The following is a 23,844-nucleotide window of genomic DNA, read 5'->3' as shown; positions in this document are numbered from 1 at the left end:
GGTCGTGAGTGTCTGGAACGAGCTGCCAGAGGTGGTAATGGAGGCGGGTACAATTTTGTCTTTTAAAAAGCATTTAGACAGTTACATTGGTAATGCGGGTATGGAGGGATATGGGCCAAATGTGGGCAATTGGGACTAGCTTGGTGGTTAAAAAAGGGGCGGCATGGACAGGTTGGGCCGAAGGGCCTGTTTCCATGCTGGAATCCTCTGTGACTCTATACCCTTGCAGATTGTGGTAGGTCATTCATTTTCTTCCAACATTGAACCCACTGCCTTCTTGGTCAGCCTGTTGGCATTGACCAGTGCTGCCAACGTCTCCCAGGCGCGATTCGTCACCTTGCTAGAAGGCCTCCTGCCAACCCATGGGTCTATTGTAGCCCTCCTCTCTCCACGGCATCCAGCCGATCCCACAATCCCACCCAGGCCCTATCCCTGTAACTCCACATATTTACCCCACTAATCCCTCTAACCTACTCATCCCGGGTCACTAAGGGGCAATTTAGCACAGCCAATGCACCTAACCCACACTTCTTTCAGACTGTGGAAGGAAACTGGAGCACCAGAGGAAACCCACGCAGATACGGGGAGAATGTGCAAACTCCACATCGACAGTGACCCAAGCCGGGAATCGAACCCGGGTCCCTGGTGCTGTGAGGCAGCAGTGCTAACCACTGTGCTACCGTGCCGCCCACAAATGGCCGACGGGAATCTCAAGACCCCGGTGAATGAGGCGCTGGCCAAAAATTGTGATTCCCGCCTGGCGAGGAGACCCTCCAGCAGGATCACGTACCCTGCCTGGGAGACAGTTGCGGCACTAGCGAGTGCCGGCGTCCTATACAAGAAGATGGGGTGGGGTGGGTACAATGCTACAAGAGTATCAGTGACCTACACCGTCCTGTCAGGCTAAATGCTGCCTGTATCTTCTCTCTGTTCCATCTCACCATCACCCCTCAGAATGTCACATGCTGCCACTTAGCTGGGTCCCAGCGCCCGACCTCCCACAAGCTTCCTCACACACCCTGGGACTTCCTTTCCTCAAAACCCCTCCCTGCTCAGCGAGGGCCTTCGTGATTTACCTGACCCATCCTATAAGACATAGGAGCAGAATTAGGCCACTCGGCCCTTCGAGTCTGCTCTGCCATTCAATCATGGCTGATATTTTTCTTATCCCCATTCTCCTGCCTTTTCCCCATAACCCCTGGCCCCCTTATTAATCAAGAACCTATCTATCTCTGTCTTAAAGACACTCAATGACCTGGCCTCCACAGCCTTCTGCGGCAAAGAATCCCACAGACTCACCACTCTCTGGCTGAAGAAATTCCTCCTCATCTCTGTTTTAAAGGATCGTCCCTTTAGTCTGAGGTGGTGCCCTCTGGTTCCAGTTTTTCCTACTAGTGGAAGCATCCTCTCCACGTCCACTCTCTCCAGGTCTCACAGTATCCTGTAAGTTTCAATGAGATCCGTCTTCCTGCCAGTCCTGAACGGGCTCCCGCTTAAGCTGACAGCATCACAATTATTATCACAAATTGTGATACAATTAGCGAGCTTGATGGCCCATTCACCAGCCCCCTCCCCCCCACCATCCACCCACCTCTCAAGTGGGATATGGCATTGGGATTTGGAACTAGTAATGACCAGCATGGACCTAGTGCGCTGAACCCGGAGGAGGTAGGTAGAGTGGACATTTGCCCCTCTGCCAGGCTGCGGAGGAAGGGTCGCCCTTGGGGTTGGCTGGGCTCAGGCTGGGGACAAGGGGTTGACCTCTCCACTCTGCCCTGGGACAGGGGTCTTATGGCTGGACTGCCCCTTCTAGCCCTGGCAGACCTGAAGGTTGCCCCTGGCATGGTGACTTTAGGCAGCTCTGCGATCAACACCTGCAGTGCTGCCTCTCGGCTGTGAATATTTTGAAGTGGCCAGGTCATTTTCATTTCCATAACCACCGCCCCTCCCACGGTGTGAGGAGACCAGACAGGGAGGAGATGTCAATTTCACTGGGAGGCAGGGGTGGTGGTGGGGGTGGTCCCCACTCCACAGCTGTTCACTCAGCCCCAATGTATTCACACAGCTTTTATTTGAAGTCTCTGAGCCTTCCTAGAAAGCTGAAATCTTTGAAATCCTCTCTATTCCATTGAAACCCTTTGATCTCTTTCAACCTCATATCGCAGTGCCTTGAAATAGGTCTGACTGACACTCGATGGATTTCTACTCAGCATCCAGCCAACTGTGTTTATTTACCTTTCCCTTCATGCTTGAATGTATCACAAGTCCCCCCATTGTTCCTAACCGCAATGTTTACAAAGACTGCAAGCCTGATTGACATTTGTGGTTTCGCCAAAGGTAATAAGTGGTCTGCAAAAGAGGACGTGAGCAGGGAGGGGTTTTGAGGAAAGGGGTTCCAGTTTGTGTGAGGAAGCTGGTGGGATCTTGCTGCAGGGTCTCCTGCCAGCCTGAGGGTAGATCGTCGCCTTTCTCCCCTCTGCGGCATCCACTTCTGGTTCGGACCCCCGTCTATGAAGTGTGGAGTTGGCTTCCTTGCTGCGATCCTCTTGTTTGACTGGGAGCAAGTGCTGTGGGGCCATTTAAATGTCGCATTTTGTTTTGCAATTTTTTTCCCCCCAAGTCCATAAGAAATGCCGTTCGGATCGCGCTGGTGGGAATCCCACTGGCTTTCACACCAAATGTGACATTTGGCCAAATTTTTGGAAAGTACTACCCACTATGCCAAGAGAAAAATTGAGCGATGAACACAGGGGGTGGGATTCTCTGGCCGGGCTCCCCCCAAAACCGGAGAATCCCGCCTGAGGTCAATGGGCCTTTACATGGTCCACTCCCCCCCTCCCTCCGCTACAATTCCCGTGGCCGGCAATATGGGAGAATTTCCCTCAAGATATTTATAAGAAAGACTGGAATTAAAGATTTTTAAAACAGTGATCTTAATGCATTCACTGCCACATTTAGCTTATTTGGATTTGATATCTCGCTGTGTGTCGGAGGGAATTAACGAACAGAGTCTTTTGAGACTGTATCAAAATTCAACAAAAAAACGGCTCTTATTCAACATGCATGAGGGAGAGCAGAACTCGAAGCTGTAATTCCAGCTTGCATGTGAGCTCCTCTGCTCCTCAAAGGTTTTTATACATTCTTATACCCTTTTTTGTGTTACAAAGTGTTACGTTTACATCAGGTCATCAAATTGTTACTTTGAATTTGTTACAGTTCTGTTTTGATCGCATTATGCTGATCCATTGTCCTGTGTGCTTTAACTTTCATCATTCTCCAGACATCTCCTGTCTACCTGTTTACAATATCAAAGCGTTGTGTTTGTCAAGCCGATTTCGATGGTGTGTTCCCTGATACTTGAATAGTTTCCAGAGGCACAATGGCTCCTCTAGACATTGTGGAGTCTCGATAAGCGGCATCGATTGACTTACAGGAGCCTTGGAAAGATCTCACTTGGGGTGCAACCGTGTTAGTGCTGTCTGGGATGTGGCAATGTGTTGTGTCCATCCGCAGTGAGTGTGGATGCTACAGCCAGGCTTTCTGCTTAACCCTTTCCATTCATTCCTCTCCTGTTGCAGCCCACACTCGCTGGGTTTGCTCTACTATGCTGTGTACAATTTTTACACAACGAAAAATGGAAACAGTAATTTCAGGGCTAATATTACACAATGCTTCATTTGCAATTGTTTTGCATTGAAAACGTAAGGCATATTTTAGCAAATCAAATTTCAGTGCTTTAGTAAACTGTTTGTAAATTGGTTATATAGCTTATCTTAATAATCCGAATTATATTAATTTCATTACTGTTATCTACTTGCAGAGAACAATTGCACTAAATTCTACAATGTCAATGAGAACAGTGCTATGCTGCGTAAAATCTGTCAAGGTGAAGTTTGCAGATGTGCAGAAGGTAAGATTCAATTATAGTTTTGTAGGTCAGTATTTTTTCATTTGACGCACTTTGCTACTTGTTTAGAAGATAATTGAAGTCACAATATCAAGTCGCACTGTGATTTACAATCATGCAATCACCATGGAATGAAGTTCAGTTGATATTAGCATCAACTCAGTTAATGGTAGGGTGTTGGGGAGAGTTACAGAACAAAGAGACCTAGGGGTACATGTTCATAGCTCCTTGAAAGTGGAGTCACAGGTGGACAGAGTGGTGAAGAAGGCATTCGGCATGCTTGGTTTCATCGGTCAGAACATTGAATACAGGAGTTGGGATGTCTTGTTGAAGTTGTACAAGACATTGGTAAGGCCACACTTGGAATACTGTGTGCAATTCTGGTCATCCTATTATAGAAAGGATATTATTAAACTAGAAAGAGTGCAGAAAAGATTTACTCGGATGCCACCGGGACTTGATGGATTGAGTTATAAGGAGAGGCTGGATAGACTGGGACTTTTTTCTCTGGAGCGCAGGAGGCTGAGGGGTGATCTTATAGAGGTCTATAAAATAATGAGAGGCACAGATCAGCTAGATAGTCAATATCTTTTCCCAAAGGTAGGGGAGTCTAAAACTAGAGGGCATCGGTTTAAGGTGAGAGGGGAGAGATACAAAAGTGTCCAGAGGGGCAATTTCTTCACACAGAGGGTGGTGAGTGTTTGGAACAAGCTGCCAGAGGTGGTAGTAGAGGCGGGTACAATTTTGTCTTTTAAAAAGCATTTAGATAGTTACATGGGTAAGATGGGTATAGAGGGATATGGGCCAAATGCGGGCAATTGGGATTAGCTTAGGGGTTTAAAAAAAAGGGCGGCATGGACAAGTTGGGCCGAAGGGTCTATTTCCATGCTGTAAACCTCTATGACTCTATAACTAATGCACATATGCTATATATTGTGATGCCTTATTACCAGAGCAAGCATAAACTGATTTTAATAGCACAGAGAGTGCGTACAATTTTAATACTTTTGTATAAAGAGGGGCGGCACGGTGGCAGAGTGATGGCACAGTGGGTTAGCACTGCTGCCTCACAGCATTAGGGACCTGGGTTTGATTCCCGGCTTGGGTCACTATCTGTGCAGAGTCTGCACATTCTCCCCATGTCTGCATGGGTTTCCTCCGGGTGCTCTGGTCTCCTCCCACAGTATGTAAGACGTGCTGGTGAGGGTGCATTGGCCGTGCTAAGTTGTCCCTCAGTGTACCCGAACAGGCGCCGGAGTGTGGCAACGAGGGGACTTTCACAGTAACTTCATTGCAATGTTAATGTAAGCCTCCCTGTGACGAACAAATTAAACTTTAACTTTAAAATAACCAATCTATATGGATGGTACTGCAATGCTGCTTTTCTCATGCGCTAGCCTGAAGATACAGCGATGCACTCCTGAAGACTGCTGAATACAGTGGAGGACGCGGTGGCACAGTGGTTAGCACTGCTGCCTTACAGCGCCAGGGACCCGGGTTCAATTCCGGCCTCGGTCACTGTCTGTGTGGAGTTTGCACGTTCTCCCCATGTCTGCGTGGGTTTCCTCCGGGTGCTCCGGTTTCCTCCCACAGTCCAAAGATTTGCAGGTTAGGTTGATTGGCCGTGTTAAATTACCCCTTAGTGTCAGGGGGACTAACTAGGGTAAATAAGTCATGGGGATAGGGCCTGGGTGGGATTGTGGTCAGTGCAGACTCGATGGGCCAAATGGCCTCTTTCTGCACTGTAGGGATTCTATGATTAACCGTTACACACAGTCAATGAGAAAGTTGATCAAGTGAGATATTCCAGATCCAAGCTGACAAGACAGGCTGGCAGCTTCCTGTCTGGTGTTGATCGACATGATCCAAGGTGATTGGAGCAGGCATTGCACCTCCTCCAAGGCTTGATGTCATTTGCATCTTTGGCTGTGTGCAACATTCCGGACTTCGGCCATCCTTGACTCTGGAAGTATGATTTGGAACTTCAGCAGACACTTCTTCTCTTGGGACTAATTCTGCATCATCCTCACACGGTACAGCAGCAGAAACACAATCATCAGGCAACTCAGATGCAACATAGTCGTCCGTAGTCGCATTCACAACACGGGGGGGACTAAAGAAGTTGGCATTTCTCTGGAGATGATTCAGAGAAATCATTTCAGGATGATAACAATTGGGCAACGTGGCACCGCCAAACCAGTTCATCTTGGGTTTGAACCGTGTAAGAAATTGGACTTGTTTTTGCTAAAACCATGGCTGGTTCCCATTTCTCACTCGTGGCCTGATTATACGCTCACACTTGGGGCCCCATTTTACCATTTTGATTCTAAGCGCTGAATCTGAGCGTGATTCAGATCTGACTTTTAGACTCTGTTCTCAGGCACACTCAGCCTGAGGAAAAAGCAGCCATTTTGAATCGCGCTGCAGAAGCCTGGGGGTGGGGATTATCGCGCCGGAAACGCTGCAGCTCCGATCGGAGCCTCCAACTGCACACGCGCAGTAAAAAAAAAATTTGAAAAACGCTCCCCTGCCACACCACTCTCGGGCCGCAAAAAGCGGATAAAATGGCCCGGGAATGATGGCCCTCACCCCCACAACATAACTGTCCCCCTTATCTACCCAAACCACCCCCCCCCCCCCGCCCCGCTACCCAGACCGATCGCAGCCCCCTGCCTCACATCCCCCCCACCAATCGCATGCAGAGTGGCAGCGGACCTTCCCTCCCCCCGCCCCTGCCTCTCCCCCCCCCCACCAATCGCATGCAGAGTGGCAGCGGACCCTCCCTCCCCCCGCCCCTGCCTCTCCCCCCCCCCCCCCCCAACCACTGCCCCCACCAGAGATACATCTGGCCCTCCTCCTCCCCCCCACCCAACTAGAGAATGATCTGGCCCACCTCCTCCCCTCCTCCCTCCACCAGAGAATGATCGGGCCTCCCTCCTCCCCTCCACCCCTCCACCAGAGAATGATCGGGCCTCCCTCCTCTCCTCCCTCCCCCCTCCACCAGAGAATGGTCGGGCCTCCCTCCTCCCCTCCACCCCTCCACCAGAGAATGATCGGGCCTCCCTCCTCTCCTCCCTCCCCCCTCCACCAGAGAATGGTCGGGCCTCCCTCCTCCCCTCCCTCCCCGCTCCACCAGAGAATGATCTGGCCCACCTCCTCCCCTCCACCCCTCCACCAGAGAATGATCAGGCATCCCTCCTCTCCTCCCTCCCCCCTCCACCAGAGAATGACCTGGTGGAGATAGTGATCCAACCCGGGTGCCTGGCTCTTGAGTTAGCAGTGCTAACCACTGTGCCACCGTGCCAGTATAAAAGTAGAGAAGTGTTGTTGCAATTGTACAGGGTGTTGGTGAGACCACATCTGGAGTATTGTGCCCAGTTTTGGTCTCCTTATTTGAGGAAGGATGTTGCGGCATTGGAGGCAGTTCAGAGGAGGTTCATCAGATTGATTCCGGGGATGAAAGGGTTGACGTATGAGGAGAGATTAAACAGTTTGGGCTTGTACTCGCTGGAGTTTAGATGGAGGAGAGGGGATCTGATCGAGGGATATAAAATTCTAAAAGGGATTGATAAAGTAAATGTAGACCAAGGCCAGAATTTTACCGGCACGCCCTCCCCGATTCCGGGGGCGGGCTCGGCTCGGAGAATGGCATTCTCCATTGGCCTTGGGAGGGATCGTACGAATCTCGGGCGGACGTGCTGGTAAAATTCCGCCCCAAATGTTTCCTCTTATGGGGCAATCTCAAGCAAGAGGTCGCAGTTATAGGTTGTGACGTGATAATTTAAAACTGAGACGAGGAGGAACTACTTCTCGCAGAGGGTGGTGAATCTGTGGAACTCGGCGCCCCAGAGCGTGGGGGAGTCTGAATCGTTGAATGGGTTCAAGGAGGAGATGGACATATTTCTAATAAGAAAAGGGATAAGGGGTTATGGGGAACAGGTGGGGAGGTGGATTTGAGACCAGGGAGAGATCAGCCATGATCTGATTGAATGGTGGAGCAGACTCGAAGGGGTTAATTTGCCTACTTCTGCCCCTAATTCCGATGTTCCTGTGAAAGTTCGGAGTATTTCAGTGTTAACGACAGGAAAGAAAGTTCATCATTCAGAGCTTTTCACTTTCATTCCAATGAACTGTCTGAAAAATGTGAATGGGGAACACAGATATTTCACTAAGTATTTTTTTCTGTTTGCATTTATAGAAAGTTGTATATTGGTTAAAACACCTGAAAAACATATCTTTGCTGATGAGCGTGAGGAGAAAGCATGTGACGCTAGAACGGATTACGGTAAATCCATCATTTCGCTGTTGTACAACTCTGATTAGTCTGTTCGATTGGTCCCTGAAGGGGCGTGGACGCACCATTTTATCATCGGTAGTGGCGTTAATCGATACAGATCACTCGTGTCAATGAAATTTAATGAGATGTCAGATCATTGGAAACGTGTTTATAATTAGGATTTTGGAATGTTCACACCTAATCCCACTGATTCTTGTTGTAAGAACCTAAGAACTAGGAGCAGGAGTAGGCCATCTGGCCCCTCGAGCCTGCTCCACCATTCAATAAGATCATGGCTGATCTTTTCGTGGACTCAGCTCCACTTACCCGCCCGCTCACCATAACCCTTAATTCCTTTACTGTTCAAAAATCTATCTATCCTTGCCTTAAAAACATTCAATGAGGTAGCCTCAACTGCTTCACTGGACAGGGAATTCCACAGATTCACAACCCTTTGTGTGAAGAAGTTCCTCCTCAACTCGGTCCTAAATCTGCTCCCCCTTATTTTGAGGCCATGCCCCCTAGTTCTAGTTTCACCCGCCAGTGGAAATAACCTCTCTGCTTCTATCTTAGCTATTCCCTTCATAACCTTATATGTTTCCATAAGATTTCCCCTCATTCTTCTGAATTCCAATGAGTATAGCCCCAGTCTACTCAGTCTCTCCTCATAAGCCAACCCTCTCAACTCCAGAATCAACCTAATGAATCTCCTCTGCATCCCCTCCAGTGCCAGTTTATTTAGGAATACAGTTATGCAAGATCCTTCCTCATTCTTCTAAATTTCAATGATTATGGTCTCAGTCTACTCACAAACCAATCCGCTGAACTCCGGGATCAACCTAATGAATCTCCTTTGCACCTCCTCCAGTGCCAATAAATCCTTTCTCAAGCAAGAAGACCAAGCTATTTGTGAGCTAGAAATGTTATTCTTGTTCCTTCTCTTTCACCTCAAGACACCTCAAAACACAAATGATTTTCCCCCCAGTGTTTGAATGTTGGGGAGGCTTCAGTTATTAAGCAGAGTGACAGGGCTTGTTGTCAGGGAGTGGAATTTTCCGAGATTTTTTCTAAGTGTCCAGCCAGTTTTAAAATGAGATCCATTTTTTGGGTGAGTTTCACACCCAGTCTTATGCATCCTGTCTCTAAAAAGATGGACTATTCAATTTCTAGCCAGGGAGGCTGTGGGCGGGGCTTACCTCACCAGGGAGCCTGTAGAGGGAGCTATTACGCATGTGCAGACCTCTGATGCTGCACATGCGCATTAGCAGTAGCAGAGGTCTGATGGACAGAGAGAGAGAGAGCTGTCAGGCCCTGCTGCTGCAGGCAGCCTCAAGTCACTCACATCATCCCCTTCCCCACAATTGTGGGGGCCCGCAGTCCAAGATGACACCCTCGCCACCACCCCGCTGCCCAGACCGATTGTGGCCTCTTTTCCCTCCCCTACAGATCGCATCTGGAATGGCAGCTGGTCCACCCCCACCACCACCAACCCCCCCCCCCCCCCCCCGCACTCCCTCGCCTACCGATCGCATACAGAGTGGCAGCAGGCCCCCCTCCTCCATTGCTCCACCCCCCCCATTGTTCAGCCCCCTCCATCGATCCTCTGCCCTGACACTGCCCACCATTGGCTCAGCCACCCATTGGCCACACCATCTTGGCACTGCCCCCCCACAGCCCCTGCCCCCTGGCACTGCCCAGTGGGCATTGCCCAGGTGCCAGGCTGGCATTGCCCAGGTGCCAGGGTGGCAGTGCCCAAGGGGCACCCCCCATTGCCCTTAACCTCCCCGGGGGGGCCTCAATGGCCTCTGGACCCACCGGTGTGGCCAACACGACTGTTCCCCATTCATGGGGAGCAGGTATTTTCCTCGCCGGAGAGAACCTCTCCCGGTGAGGCCATAAAGGCAAGTGAACCCGGACGATTGAGTAGCCGGGCTCGCTAAACACATCGAAATCCACATTTAAATAAACTTAAAGAAACCAATCAGCCTCTTGCCCATTTGCGGTGAGTGGCTAACCGCGCCGGAAATCGGGGCATGGTAAAATCGCTGCGGGCATGAAAACGGGCACCATTCGCGATAGCCGCTTGACACCCGATTCTACGACATTTACCCGGCGGAAAATGGGCATAGAGAGGTGGTACAATTCTACCCAGGGTTTGTACTAAAACATAAAGCAAATACTCACCTATTCACAGACTATTTAGTCGCTTTGATTTGATCTCACACGGCGGCCATTTTGGGATACCCAGGACCAGCAAAAACATATCTTAAAGGTCCGTGCAGCCGTCTCAAATCGGTCAGAGCTCCATGCGTGTGACCCCAAAAGTCACGGCCAGTAGTATGGGAAGCCCTGGGCTAAGTATTGTCATCTTGCTGTAAATTTATGAGCAGAGTTTCAACTTATGCGTCACTGATAGCAACAATAGGTGAATTGGCCGTGCTAAATTCTCCCTCGGTGTACCCGAACAGGCGCCGGAGTGCGGCCACCAGGGGATTTTCACAGCAACTTCATTGCAGTGTTAATGTAAGCCAACTTGTGACACTAACAGGCGGCACGGTGGCACAGTGGTTAGCACTGCTGCCTCACAGCGTCAGGGACCCGGGCTCGATTTGGGTCACTATCTGTCTGGAGTTTGCACATCCTCCCTCTGACTGCGTGGGGGTGCTCCGGTTTCCTCCCACAGTCCAAAGATGTGCAGGTTAGGTGAATTGCTGATTTTGCTTCCATGATGATAGAGTGTCGTGTCATGTAATTCGATTTAATATTGTTTAAAAAGATACAATGCGTGAACAACAAAGAAAATCTGTAGTGGCCCCCAAAACTTATTTGCTTTGTTTAGAACATGAACATTTTTCATCCTGTCACAAGTATCACCATGTTCTGTAGTGCAAGAATTAAATTAATCAGCAAAGTTTACCTGAACAGGCGGCGGAGTGTGGCGACTAGGGGATTTTCACAGTAACTTCATTGCAGTGTTAATGTAAGCCGACTTGCGACACTAATAAACAGACTTTAATACTTGACTAATTTCTTTTTTAAATCCATTTTATCTCTTACAGTTTACCAAGTAAGATTTTCTCAAAAGGGGAAGAGAGACAATTACATTTACTACATCATGGAAATCCTGATTGTCATAAGAACAGGTGAGCCATCTTCGTGTTCCTGTACCTGACTACAATGAACGCACAACACCAGAGAAAAAAAGATAGGGGGCGATTCTCCCAGCCCGCTGTGCTGCTCTCGCAGTGCAACAGGCCAGGAGACATCAGTGGAGGCCGCTTAGTGGGTTCCCCACTGGGCAACACTGCTCCGCGCGTCACTGGGCCCCAGATTTCTGGCTTCATCAGTTCTGCACCAGAGTTCGGTGCAGAGCTGATTTAATTATATTCAAATCGCGATTTCAATCTTATTAGCAGGCCGGGGGCTGGAGTATCCTGACCCACTAGCCTCTCCCCCCCTCTCCACCTTCAGTCAGGAGTGTTTCACTCCAGTGGGGTTTACAACAGCTTCCCACTGACGGGGAGCTGGTGGCACGACCCCGCTGGAGTGAAGGGGTGGTGGTCGTGGAGGCTGTCCCAGGAGGTCGGGGGTAAGGGGGAGGGGTGCCCTCTGGGAGTTGCCAGCCTGGCAGTGCCAGCCCGGCACTCTGCCACTGCCCAAGAGGCACCTTGTCGCTGCCCACTGCGCATCGGGCATTGCCGAGGGGACAGGGCCTACTGGGGGCGGGGACTATGGGGGAGATCGCTGGTGGTGGGGTGGGGGGGGGGGGGGGGGTCCTACTGCTACTCTGCATGAGGATGGATCTGTGGCAGAGGGAGGGAAGGGGCTGATTGAGGCAGCCCATCAGAGTGGTGGGGCTGCGGGATAGGGGTTGGGATGGCCGGGACTGCCAGGACGGGAAGATCGGGGAGACCGATGCGGGCCGGAGGGTCAGGGTGGGGGGGGCTGGCCCAGAGACACGCAGGAGACCAGCGATCAGGGGTTGGGGGATCGGAGGGGCAGTGATATGAGGGCCTGGCCAGTGATCAGAAAGCCAGCAGTACAGGGCAATGGTGCATGTGCAGATCTTGGCACTGACAGATTGATGCACACACGGTGCCCCTCTCAGTGCTATGCTGCCGGCCTGTCCAGCAGGAATGGGCACTCCCCCCGGATTTTCAGCGCGAATCTCTCTGAGACACTGTCGTGCTCAGAGTTTGGGAAATTCATTTTGAAAATCCCGCTGATAAAACCAGCGGGATCTACTCCAGTTTTCCCGTGAATTCGGCACTTAGAATTTTTTTTGGGAGAATTCCACCCGTAATGCACTTTAATGTTATGTATTAGAGAAAACATCAATCTTGGATAGTATTATCGACATTTGGTCCATCCAATCACTTAGTCCGCAGCCTGCATCTCTATCAGAACTGCTGAGATGGCAAATCGAATGGGAACTGTTGGCATCCAGTAACTTAGGACAGCACGGTGGCACAGTGGTTAGCACTGCTGCCTCACAGCGCCAGAGACCCAGTTCGATTCCTGGCTTGGGTGACTATCTGTGCGGAGTCTGCACATTCTCCCCGTGTCTGCGTGGGTTTCCTCCGGGTGCTCCGGTTTCCTCCCACAGTCTGAAAGACGTGCTGGTTAGGGTGCGTTGGCCGTGCTAAATTCTCCCTCAGTGTACCCGAACAGGCGCCGGAATGTGGCGACTGGGGGATTTTCACAGTAACATCATTGCAGTGTTAATGTAAGCCTACTTGTGACACTTAGATAAACATAAACTTGCATTTATATAGCACCTTTAACTCATATAAATTTGGTGGATGATTCTTGAGCCATGACTATATAAATAAGCCTTGCAAAATCCTACTAACTGTCCTGGCTTGAAACAATTCACACCTCTTTAATCTGTGATTATCCCTCCCTCCACTCGCACTCTCTGTACCCGTAAAGACTTGATTACCTGAAAAGACCTCGCCATTATCTTGCAATTGTGTCTTTGTCTATATATGCCGTGTTTGTGAAACCTACCTCTCCACTCACCTGATGAAGGAGCAACGCTCCGAAAGCTCGTGATTCCAAATAAACCTGTTGGGGTTTCACCTGGTGGTTCTGAGACTTCTTACTGTATAAATAAGATAGGGCCAAGTGCTACTTTCATCCAGTTGACCAAGAGGGGTTATACATCACTGTCACAGATGTCACTTGTGACATTGATCAGGGACACCTCACTGCTTTGGCAGGAAAGACGATCGTGGGTTTGGGAGGTGTCCATACGTTCGAGTGCTTTGGATAGGAAAGTGGGCTGGGATGGTAGCTTGCAAGGATACAGAGGTCGGTGTGATTGGTTAGGTGAGGCTGGTTGGAAAGAAATGGGGAACAGCACAAGGGGAGAGAATCATAGAATCCCTACAGTGCAGAAGGAGGCCATTTGGTCTATCGAGTCTGCACCGACCACAATCCCACCCAGCCTCTATCCCCATTGTATTTACCCTAGCTAGTTCCCCCTGACACAAAGGCGCAATTTAACATGGCCAATCCACCTAACCCGCACATTTTGAGAGGGGGCCATTAACAATATCGGCTATCATTGGGAGCAGAAGGGGAAGCCGTCTGCTCAGCAGGCTAATGGAAATAGAGTCCAGAGTGTGGCAGGGGTTATCTGATAAAGGGAAAGCTCAGAACTGATGTCGGACAGAATAGAGGTTAATACCTGGAATGGTGGAAGCAGAGACGAAGTGATGCATTTTGGTAGAACTAACGTAGGGGGGAGCTATACGATAAATGGCAGAACCATAAAGGGTGTAGATACGCAGAGGGACCTGGGTGTGCAAGTCCACAGATCCTTGAAGATGACATCACAGGTGGAGAAGGTAGTGAATAAGGCACATGGCATGCTTGCCTTTATAGGACGGGGCATAGAGTATAAAAGTTGGGGTCTGATGTTGCAGTTGTATAGAACGTTGGTTCGGCCGCATTTGGAATACTGCGCCCAGTTCTGGTCGCCACACTACCAGAAGGACGTGGAGGCTTCAGAGAGAGTGCAGAGGAGGTTTACCAGGATGTTGCCTGGTATGGAAGGGCTTAGTTATGAGGAGAGATTGGGTAAACTGGGGTTGTTCTCACTGGAAAGATGGAGGATGAGGGGTGACCTAATAGAGGTGTATAAAATTATGAAAGGCATAGATAGGGTGAACGGTGGGAAGCTTTTTCCCAGGTCGGTGGTGACGTTCACGAGGGGTCATAGGTTCAAGGTGAAGGGGGGGAGGTTTAACACAGATATCAGAAGGACCTATTTTACACAGAGGGTGGTGGGGGCCTGGAATGCGCTGCCGGGCAAGGTGGTGGAGGCGGACACACTGGGAACGCTTAAGACTTATCTAGATAGCCACATGAACGGAGTGGGAATGGAGGGATACAAAAGAATGGTCTAGTTTGGACCAGGGAGCGGCACGGGCTTGGAGGGCCGAAGGGCCTGTTCCTGTGCTGTATTGTTCTTTGTTCTTTGAGACTCCATAGTTATTCAGAACACAATTGAAATATACAATTCAGATGAGCTTAATGTCCCACCTGTACTTATTTTCTTCTTGACCCTGGCATGTGAGACTGGTTAGAAAGGCCAGACTTTATTTTCTGTCCTTAATTTGATTTGATTTGATTTATTATTGTCACATGTATTAACATACAGTGAAAAGTATTGTTTCTTGTGCGCTATACAGACAAAGCATACCGATCATAGAGCAGGAAAGGAGAGAGTGCAGAATGTAGTGTTACAGTCATAGCTAGGGTGTAGAGAAAGGTCAGTTTTTTTTTACTATTCTCTACCTTTTATTTCTTTAGTGTCTTTCTTCATTTTTCTCCCCGCCCCGCCGCACTCATCATCCCCCTTCCCTTACCTTTTCTCCCCCTTTTTCCCCCCTTTTCTAAATTTTACCTCTGTCCCATCCATTCCCCGCCCCCCCACCCTCCCCCAACATCTCCATCTGTCACAGCTTACAGCTTCTCTGCCGTTTGGCCATTCACACCCTTTATTCTCTCTATGGACTGCCATTAGCAGCCTTTCCCCCGGTTTCTGTGACTATGACTCATCTTTCATTCCCTCCCCGCTACAACCTCAGAAGTACATCCCTGTTCTTGTATTCTAGCCCTCACCTAGAGTACTGCTTCCAGTTCTGCCTATGATACTCAAAAAAAACTAATTGAAAGCTTTTGGAGACGATGCAGAAAGGATTTGAAAGAATATTTCGCCAGATGAGTGTCTTCATGGGGATAGATTGGAGAAGCTGGCTTGTTCCCCTGATAAAAGAGAAGGTTGGGGAGTGGTTTGACAGTGGTCCAAATCATGAGGGCCTAAACAGAGACAAACTATTCCCGTTGCCATGGAGTCGAGATACAGATAACATTGATATTAGGTGCATGACAAAGGATCCAGCAGTGGTGTTTCTTCAGAAGGACCTCTTCAAAATGCAGCAAATGGAACAACAGCAAAACTTACTCCAACTTATAAATCAAAGAAAGGGTTCAATAAAGAAACTCCATTACTCCAAACTTGGGGCCTCACCCTGGGCCACTCCAAGCTACCCACAATTCCACACAGTTCCTTATCTATAGTGCATCAGTTAGTCAGCTGACTATTACATCACTCTGTGATTGGTTCCATGTTTTACTGGATCAGCTGACCCTTACATCTTGTTCCCATTGGTCACATTACATCCAATACAAATTTGCCACTGGTTACATTCTAACAAGTGGCATGTGAAGGAACTGTCTTATGCAATGGTTGGTATTCATAGAAATCATAGAAACCCTACAGTACAGAAGGAGGCCATTCAGCCCATCGAGTCCGCACCGACCACAATCCCACCCAGGCCCTACCCCCATATATTTTTACCCTCTAATACCTCTAACCTACACATCTCAGGAAACTAAGGGGCAATTTTAGCATCGCCAATCAACCTAACCCGCACATCTTTGGACTGTGGGAGGAAACCGGAGCATCCGGAGGAAACCCACGCAGACACGAGGAGAATGTGCAAACTCCACACAGACATTATATTGTACAGGTATTATATCTGAGGCCTGAGATTGAAAATTAATAAAGACCACGAGGTTCGTGAGAGATACTAACGGAACAGTTTATTTCACACGTATCTCCTAGCACAGTCAGCATACTTGCCCAAGGCAAGCTCCATCTGAGGTGAGGGCTTGAGTCATGGGTCACATGACCCATTCTCGTAAAGGGGCATGTCCCAACATACAAAGAACGAAGAACAGAGAAAAGTACGGCACCATTCGGCCCTCCAGGTTTCTGCCAATCATGATGCCCTAACTAAACTAAAAAAAAACCCTTCTGCCCTTACTCGGTCCGTGTCCTTCTATTCCCTCCCTATTCATGGATCCATCCAGATGCCTCTTAAATGTTGCCAATGTGCCTGCTTCCACCACCTCCTCTGGCAGCGCGTTCCAGGCACCCACCACTCTCTGCATGAAAAACTTCCCCCGCACATCTCCCTTAAACTTTCCCCCTCTCACCTTGAACCTGTGCCCCCCCTTGTAATTGACACTTCCACCCTGGGGAAAAGCCTCTGACTCTCCACCCTGTCTGTGCCTCTCATCATTTTGTAGACCTCTATCAGGTCTCCCCCTCAGCCTCCGTCTTTCCAGTGAAAACAATCCTGGTTTATTCAACCTCTCCTCATAGCCGACACCCTCGAGACCAGGCAACATCCTGGTGAACCTTCTTTACACTCTCCTCAAAGCTTCCACGCCCTCCTGGTAGTGTGGCGACTAGAACTGCATGCAATACTCCACGTGCGGCCTAACCAAGGTTTTTATAAAGCTGCTACATGATTTCCCAACTCCTGTACTCAATAACAGTTACGTAACAGTTAGAACCTTGAATGCACAGTCTGAGAGTCTGGAGGCTGATTTAATCACGGCTTTCCAAAGAGAATTGGGCAATCACCTGACGAGAAAAGAGTTTACAGCTACAGGAAAATGGCAAGGCCATTGGACTAGCGGCATTGCTCTTGAGAAGAGCTGGCATCGACACAACGGGCCGAATAGCCTCCTTCTGCTCTGTAAACATTCTTTGATTCTTTGACTCTCCACTTACTCAATGACAAGTAGTTTTTATTCAGTATTTAGAAATATCATTCGCCACAACTGGATTGCCATTGAACCAGGTGATGCTAATATATCAGAAACATTAAATGGAGGCCAATAATTTTCCATCCAACAATGTGCTTTCTGTATTTAGGGAGTGATGACGTTGCGGCTAATCAAGTCAGACAGCTCATAACACATGCCAACTGCGAAGGAACATTTGAAGTGGAGTTGCAGAAGCATTATCTAATAATGGGTCAGGGATCAGATCTGTGGAATGACGGTGAAAGGTAAGCTGTAATTTCAGAAATAATTTCTCTCTTTTGTGTCATTCTCTGCATTTTGCCACAATTGGCATTGGGCGGCACGGTGGCACAGTGGTTAGCACTGCTGCCTCACAGCGCCAGGGACCCAGGTTCGATTCCAGCCTTGGGTCACTGCCTGTGTGGAGTTTGCACGTTCTCCCCGTGTCTGCGTGGGTTTCCTAGTGGTATTATCACTCGACTATTAATCCACAAACTCAGCTAATGTTCTGGGGACCTGGGTTCGAATCCCACCTTGGCCGATGGTGGAATTTGAATTCAATAAAAAATATCTGGAATTAAGAATCGACTGACGACCATGAAACCATTGTCGATTGTCAGGAAAAACCATTTTGTTCACTAATGTCCCTTTAGGGAAGGAAATCTGCCATCCTTACCCGGCCTGGGCCTACATGTGACTCCAGAGCCACAGCAATGTGGTTAACTCTCAACTGCCGTCTAAAATGGCGTAGCAAGCCACTCAGTTCAAGGGCAACTAGGGATGGGCAATAAATGCTGGCCCAGCCAGCGACGCCCATGTCCCACGAATTAATAAAAAAAAGATAATTGCATGTCTTAGTCCGATAATGAATGTGCGATTGTTTCTTCTATTTTGATTATTGGAAATGTGAACAAGAATATTTACATTGAATGTACGGCAGCTGAACAGGCGGTCTACCTATCAATGGTTATTCCAATGTTTACACTCCAGAGAAGCTTCATCCCACTTCATCCCACTTCTCTTCATCTTACTCCATAAACTGAACGTATTATTCCTTTCCCCTTCATGTATTACTAACTTCTGCTTAAATGCATCACTATTGTGGGGATTCTCTAGGACAGCGAGCTCCCGGCAAGTATCGCGATGGGAAGTTTCTGAGGCTTCCGAGCAAGTTGAATTCTTTGAAACCCTCTCCATTCCAATCAAATCCTTTTAATCTGAAGAAGACTTCCATTGATAGCTCGGTGGATTTCTAACATCCTCCAGCCACCTGTGTTTATTATCATTCCCCTTCACAGTTGAATGCACTTCAAGTACCCCATACATACCGACTGCAATGTTGACAGAGTGCAAGTCTGATTGACAGCCCCCAGCCTGAGCCGACCCAACGCCCCCAGTACCCCTGAGGGTCCCTTCCTGGCAACAGCAGAGGGGAAAATGGCCGCTGAACCTATCTCCTTGACCTCCCACCCCTCGCCCTCCTCGGGACCCAGGATGCCAAGCCAGGGTGTCAGGGAACAGTGAACTGTGGGCACTGCCAAAGTGCATGGCCTAAAAGGGTGGGTTTTGGGGGTGGGGGGAGGGCTGAGTGGGGGGAGGGAGGGCTGAGTGGGTGGACGATTCTGGAGGGGGGAGGCGAACTGAGGGGGGGTGGTTCTGAGGGGGGAGGGGAATTGGCTGGAGTTTGAGGGGAGGGTTGCGGTTGGCTTACACTCATGCCTGCATGGTGTGGGCAGGGAGGAGGATGCCCCTTTTTGATGAGGGGTTGGTGGTGCTCCCCTGGTCAGAGGGGGAGGGGGAGGGTGGCACCATTTCATTTTGTGAGGGGAGGGGGGGCCTTTCTCTGAGGGCGGCCTGGTCTCAGAACGACGGGGCTGGCTGGCGGGTTGCTGGCAATCACCTCATTGGCATCTTTCAGTTGAGTGAATCTCACCTGAGAGATGCTGCCAATGCCCATGGAAAACACCTCTGTTTTCCCGCTTGCACGGGCACTTATTCCCAATTCGGGGGAATCACGGCCATTTTTTGCCTCGACTCCTCCCTGTTCTACAATTTCACGCTCTCTGGGTGAAGAGATTTCTCCTGAATCCTCGATTGAATATATTTGTGAACATCATATCTTCATGGTTCTTCGATTTGGACTCGCCCACGATTGGACCCAACTTCTCTCCATTCACCCCGTGCAACTTTTCCATCGTCTTAAAGATCTCCACAGTTTGCTCTTCCTCACCCAACTCTTTTCCAAAGAAACATGTTCCAAACTCTGCAACTTTTCCTGATACTTTTAATCTCTGATATTATCCACGTAAATCTTTTCCTTGCACCTTCTCCAGTGCCTCGATATCCTTTAGATAGTCAGCCAATTGTCACATAGCAATAGACACTCGCCATCGCAAGTTCTTTTCAATTTAGAAGGTATTCATCAAATTCAATCTCCTGATTCCCCCCTTCCCCCCCATATCCCTCAATCCCTTTAGCCCCAAGAGCGACATCTAATTTCTTCTTGAAATCACACAACATTTTGGCCTCAACTACATTCTGTGGGAGTGAATTCCACACATTCACCACCCTCTGGGTGAATAAATTTCCCCTCACCTCAGTCCACTTATCCTCAGACCACTTATGTCCACGTAAAGATGTGTGGGTTAGGTTGATTGGCCATGTTAAAAACATTGCCCTTAGTGTCCTGGGATGCATAGGTTAGAGGGATTAGTGGGTAAATATATGGGGGTAGGGCCTGGGTGGGATTGTGCAGACTCGATGGGCCGAATGGCCTCTTTCTGTGCTGTAGGGATTCTAAGACTTCTAAGACTGATCTAAGACTTATCCTCAAACTAGCAGCACAGTGGCACAGTGGTTAACACTGCTGTCTCACAGCGCCAGGGACCCGGGTTCAATCGGCTTGGGTCACTGTCTGTGTGGAGTCTGCACATTCTCCCCGTGTCTTTCTTGATTTGATTTATTATTGTCACATGTATTATTATAGTGAAAAATATTGTTTCTTGTGCGCCATACAGACAAAGCATACCGTTCATAGAGAAGGAAACGAGAGAGTGCAGAATGTAGTGTTACAGTCATAGCTAGGTGATGCGCGTTATCAAACACGAGGCTAGATGCTCAGGAAATAAAGGCTTTTATTTACTGTAATGAAGCAGCCAATAATTATATACACGATCCCAGCCAGAGCAGGGACTTTTATACCTCTCCCAGGAGGCGGAGCCCGACTGGGATGTACCACAACACTACAGTACAAAGGTGTAACAACCCCAACAGCAACAAGTAGCACAACCCAACAGTAACATATGTACATCCTTGTAGTACTGGCCAGACCCTGGCTCAGTACTTTCCAGTGGGAACCAACGATGGCTCACCACACTAGGGTGTAGAGAAAGATCAACTTAATGCAAGGCAAGTCCATTCAAAAGTCCGATGGCAGCAGGGAAGAAGCTTTTCTTGAGTCTGTTGGTACGTGACCTCAGACTTTTGTATCTTTTTCCCGATGGAAGAAGGTGGGAGAGAGAATGTCCGGGATGCGTGGGGTCCTTAATTATGCTGGCTGCCTTGCTGAGGCAGCAGGAAGTGTAGACAGAGCCAATGGATGGGAGGCTGGTTTGTGTGATGGATTGGGCTTCATTCACGACCCTTTGTAGTTCCTTGCGGTCTTGGTCTGTGTGGGTTTCCTCTGGGTGCTCCGGTTTCCTCCCACAGTAAGAAAGACGTGCTGGTTAGGGTGCATTGGCCGTGCTAAATTCTCCCTCAGTGTGCCCGAACAGGAGTGTGGCGACTAGGTGGATTTTCACAGTAACTTCATCGTAGTGTTAATGTAAGCCCGCTTGTGGCACTGATAAATAAAACTTAAAACTCATTTCAGGATAAACTATCTGATTGGAGGTGGAACCTGGATTGAGCAGTGGCCGGAAGAGGTTGAGTGTCAAGACCGTCGCTACCGGCGACTCTGTCAGGACCTGGAGAAATTGTGCGAAAGCCTAATGATTAACGGGTGCAGCACTTAGCTTCTTGTTCCTTCAATGACGATGGCAACAAATATTATGTGAATCGTGTAATCCAAATTAAATAAAGCTTTTCTGACCAAATAACAAATGACTGATTTATTTTAACTCAGCAAAATCTTTCAGGGAGAGTACACAGCGATGTTGCCTGCAGTGAAACTGAGTTAAAAGATAACTCTTATCTGATGGCCGTAAAGGAATGGGCAGGGAATTTCAACGACGGTTACAGGAGATGTGTTTTTGACCAAAAGGTGCAGTATTTCCTTCACCTCATCTTTGAACTAATATCCTGTATTATGACGTGGGCCGTGCTTCCCCCGTCCCGCTGCGCTAAAACATTAGCGCAGCGGGTTGGGAGATTCTCGCATCAGCCAATTCGCAGGGTTCGCGCACGCGTTCGCACCCCAACTATTTGAACTAAAGCTGTTCTGTAGTTTTGAATGTTTTCCCCTGGGATTTTGCAGAGTGGGGTTTGATTGGGATAATTGACAGATATGGTCATCTGACAGGGTGAAGTTAGGCTTACACAAAATATTCAAGCTTAGATGCAGCTTTGATTTGATTTGATTTAATTTGATTTGATTTATTATTGTCACATGTATTAGTCTACAGTGAAAAGTATTGATTCTTACGCGCTATACAGACAAAGCATACCGTTCATAGAGAAGGAAATAAGAGAGTGCAGAATGTGGTGTTACAGTCATAGCTAGGGTGTAGAGAAAGATCAACTTAATGCGATGTAGGTCCATTCAAAAGTCAGACGGCAGCAGGGAAGAAGCTGTTCTTGAGTCGGTTGGTGCGTGACCTCAGACTTCTGTATCTTTTTCCCGATGGAAGAAGGTGGAAGAGAGAATGTCTGGGGTGCGTGGGGTCCTTAATTATGATTTGATTTGATTTATTATTGTCACATGTATTAGTATGCAGTGAAAAGCATTGTTTCTTACGCGCTATACAGACAAAGCATACCGTTCATAGAGAAGGAAAGGAGAGAGTGCAGAATGTAGTGTTACAGTCATAGCTAGGGTGTAGAGAAAGATCGACTTAATGCAAGGTAGGTCCATTCAAAAGTCTGACGGCAGCAGGGAAGAAGCTGTTCAGACTTTTGAATGGTCACCCTATTATAGAATGGATATTATTAAACTAGAAAGAGTGCAGAAAAGATTTACTAGGATGCTACCGGGACTTGATGGATTGAGTTATAAGGAGAGGCTGGATAGACTGGGACTTTTTTCTCTGGAGCGTAGGAGGCTGAGGGGTGATCTTATAGAGGTCTATAAAATAATGAGGGGCATTGACAAGGTAGATAGTCAATACCTTTTCCCAAAGGTAGGGGAGTCTAAAACTAGAGGACATAGGGGTTTAAGGTGAGAGGGGAGAGATACAAAAGTGTCCAGAGAGGCAATCTTTTCACACAGAGGGTGGTGAGTGTCTGGAACAAGCTGCCAGAGGTAGTAGTAGAGGCAGGTACAATTTTATCTTTTAAAAAGTATTTAGATAGTTACATGGGTACGATAGGTATAGAAGGATATGGGCCAAATGCGGGCAATTGGGATTAGCCTAGGGGTTTTTTAAAAAAAAGGGCAGCATGGACAAGTTGGGCCGAAGGGCCTGTTTCCATGCTGTAAACTTCTATGTCTCTATGACCTACCTTGCATTAAGTTGATCTTTCTCTACACCCTCGATAGCGTCTCCCAGCACCGGATTTCCGGCCGGAAATTGGCGGGGAGGTGCACAGACCTATCAGGCAGCACGGTGGCACAGTGGTTAGCACTGCTGTCTCACAGCGCCGGGGACCCGGGTTCAATTCCCGGCTTGGGTCGCTGTCTGTGCAGATTCTGCTTGTTCTCCCCGTGTCTGCGTGGGTTTCCTCTGGGTGCTCCGGTTTCCTCCCACAGTCCAAAGCTGTGTGGGTTAGGTGGATTGGCCATGCTAAATTCTCCTTCAGTGTACCCAAACAGGGGTCGGAGTGTGGCGACCAGGGGATTTTCACAGTAACTTCATTGCAGTGTTAATGTACGCCTACTTGTGACACTAATAAATAAACTTTTACTTCAACTTTACAAAGCTTCCCAAAGAGGGTCCATGTTCAAAGGACGTAGGTGCCTGACTGAAGGACCATCAAGGGAGGTCTGCTGAGATATTTTATAAACGTTCTTGTTCTGATTGATGGATTGGACCAATTGCACACCAGGCAGGAGGTTTTGCTTCCTCTTTTTCTGACCGCAACATTGTGGTTTAAAAAGAGGAAGCGAAACTCCCTCGGGACAAAACCAAGCACTTGAAATGCATTCAACTGTGAAATGAAAGGAAAACAAAAAGCTCCTACCTTCTGCGTAATTGGTCCAACCTGTCAATCAAAGGCTAGTTAAAGGCACTGGAACATGAAACTGAATGAACACAAAGCTTTTCAAGGCATCTGAGCTTTCCAGGAAGGCTCAGAGACCTAAAAGAAAATGTAGCATTTAAAGAATGGGTTTGACTGAACAGGTCTGATGGAATGAGGAAGTTCTTGGGGCTTACTCGATTGTATCAACAATAGGGGT

The 23,844-nt window shown here is 48.5% G+C and overlaps 1 protein-coding gene across 1 annotated transcript; it reads left to right on the top strand.

The window, feature by feature from the left end:
* Window positions 1-2,288: 2,288 nt before the first annotated feature.
* On the top strand, window positions 2,289-21,472 carry LOC144507630 (complement C3-like). Its single transcript, XM_078234786.1, has 6 exons — window positions 2,289-2,337; window positions 3,821-3,910; window positions 8,106-8,192; window positions 11,243-11,326; window positions 17,422-17,557; window positions 21,163-21,472. The coding sequence occupies exons 1-6, from the start codon at window positions 2,289-2,291 to the stop codon at window positions 21,302-21,304; spliced, it is 588 nt and encodes a 195-aa protein (XP_078090912.1). The 3' UTR covers window positions 21,305-21,472.
* Window positions 21,473-23,844: the final 2,372 nt, after the last annotated feature.

The sequence above is a fragment of the Mustelus asterias genome, chromosome 19 (genome assembly GCF_964213995.1).
Source record: "Mustelus asterias chromosome 19, sMusAst1.hap1.1, whole genome shotgun sequence".
Classification (NCBI taxonomy): domain Eukaryota; kingdom Metazoa; phylum Chordata; class Chondrichthyes; order Carcharhiniformes; family Triakidae; genus Mustelus; species Mustelus asterias.
This window is presented reverse-complemented; position numbering and strand designations above follow the sequence as displayed.

Bases quoted from the DNA above. Each gene is read 5' to 3' on its own strand.
- LOC144507630 (XM_078234786.1), top strand. From the start codon at position 2,289: ATGTTTACAAAGACTGCAAGCCTGATTGACATTTGTGGTTTCGCCAAA. The intron at 11,327-17,421 runs GTGAGCCATCTT...TTCTGTATTTAG, and splicing joins CCTGATTGTCATAAGAACAG to GGAGTGATGACGTTGCGGCT. The intron at 17,558-21,162 runs GTAAGCTGTAAT...AACTCATTTCAG, and splicing joins CTGTGGAATGACGGTGAAAG to GATAAACTATCTGATTGGAG.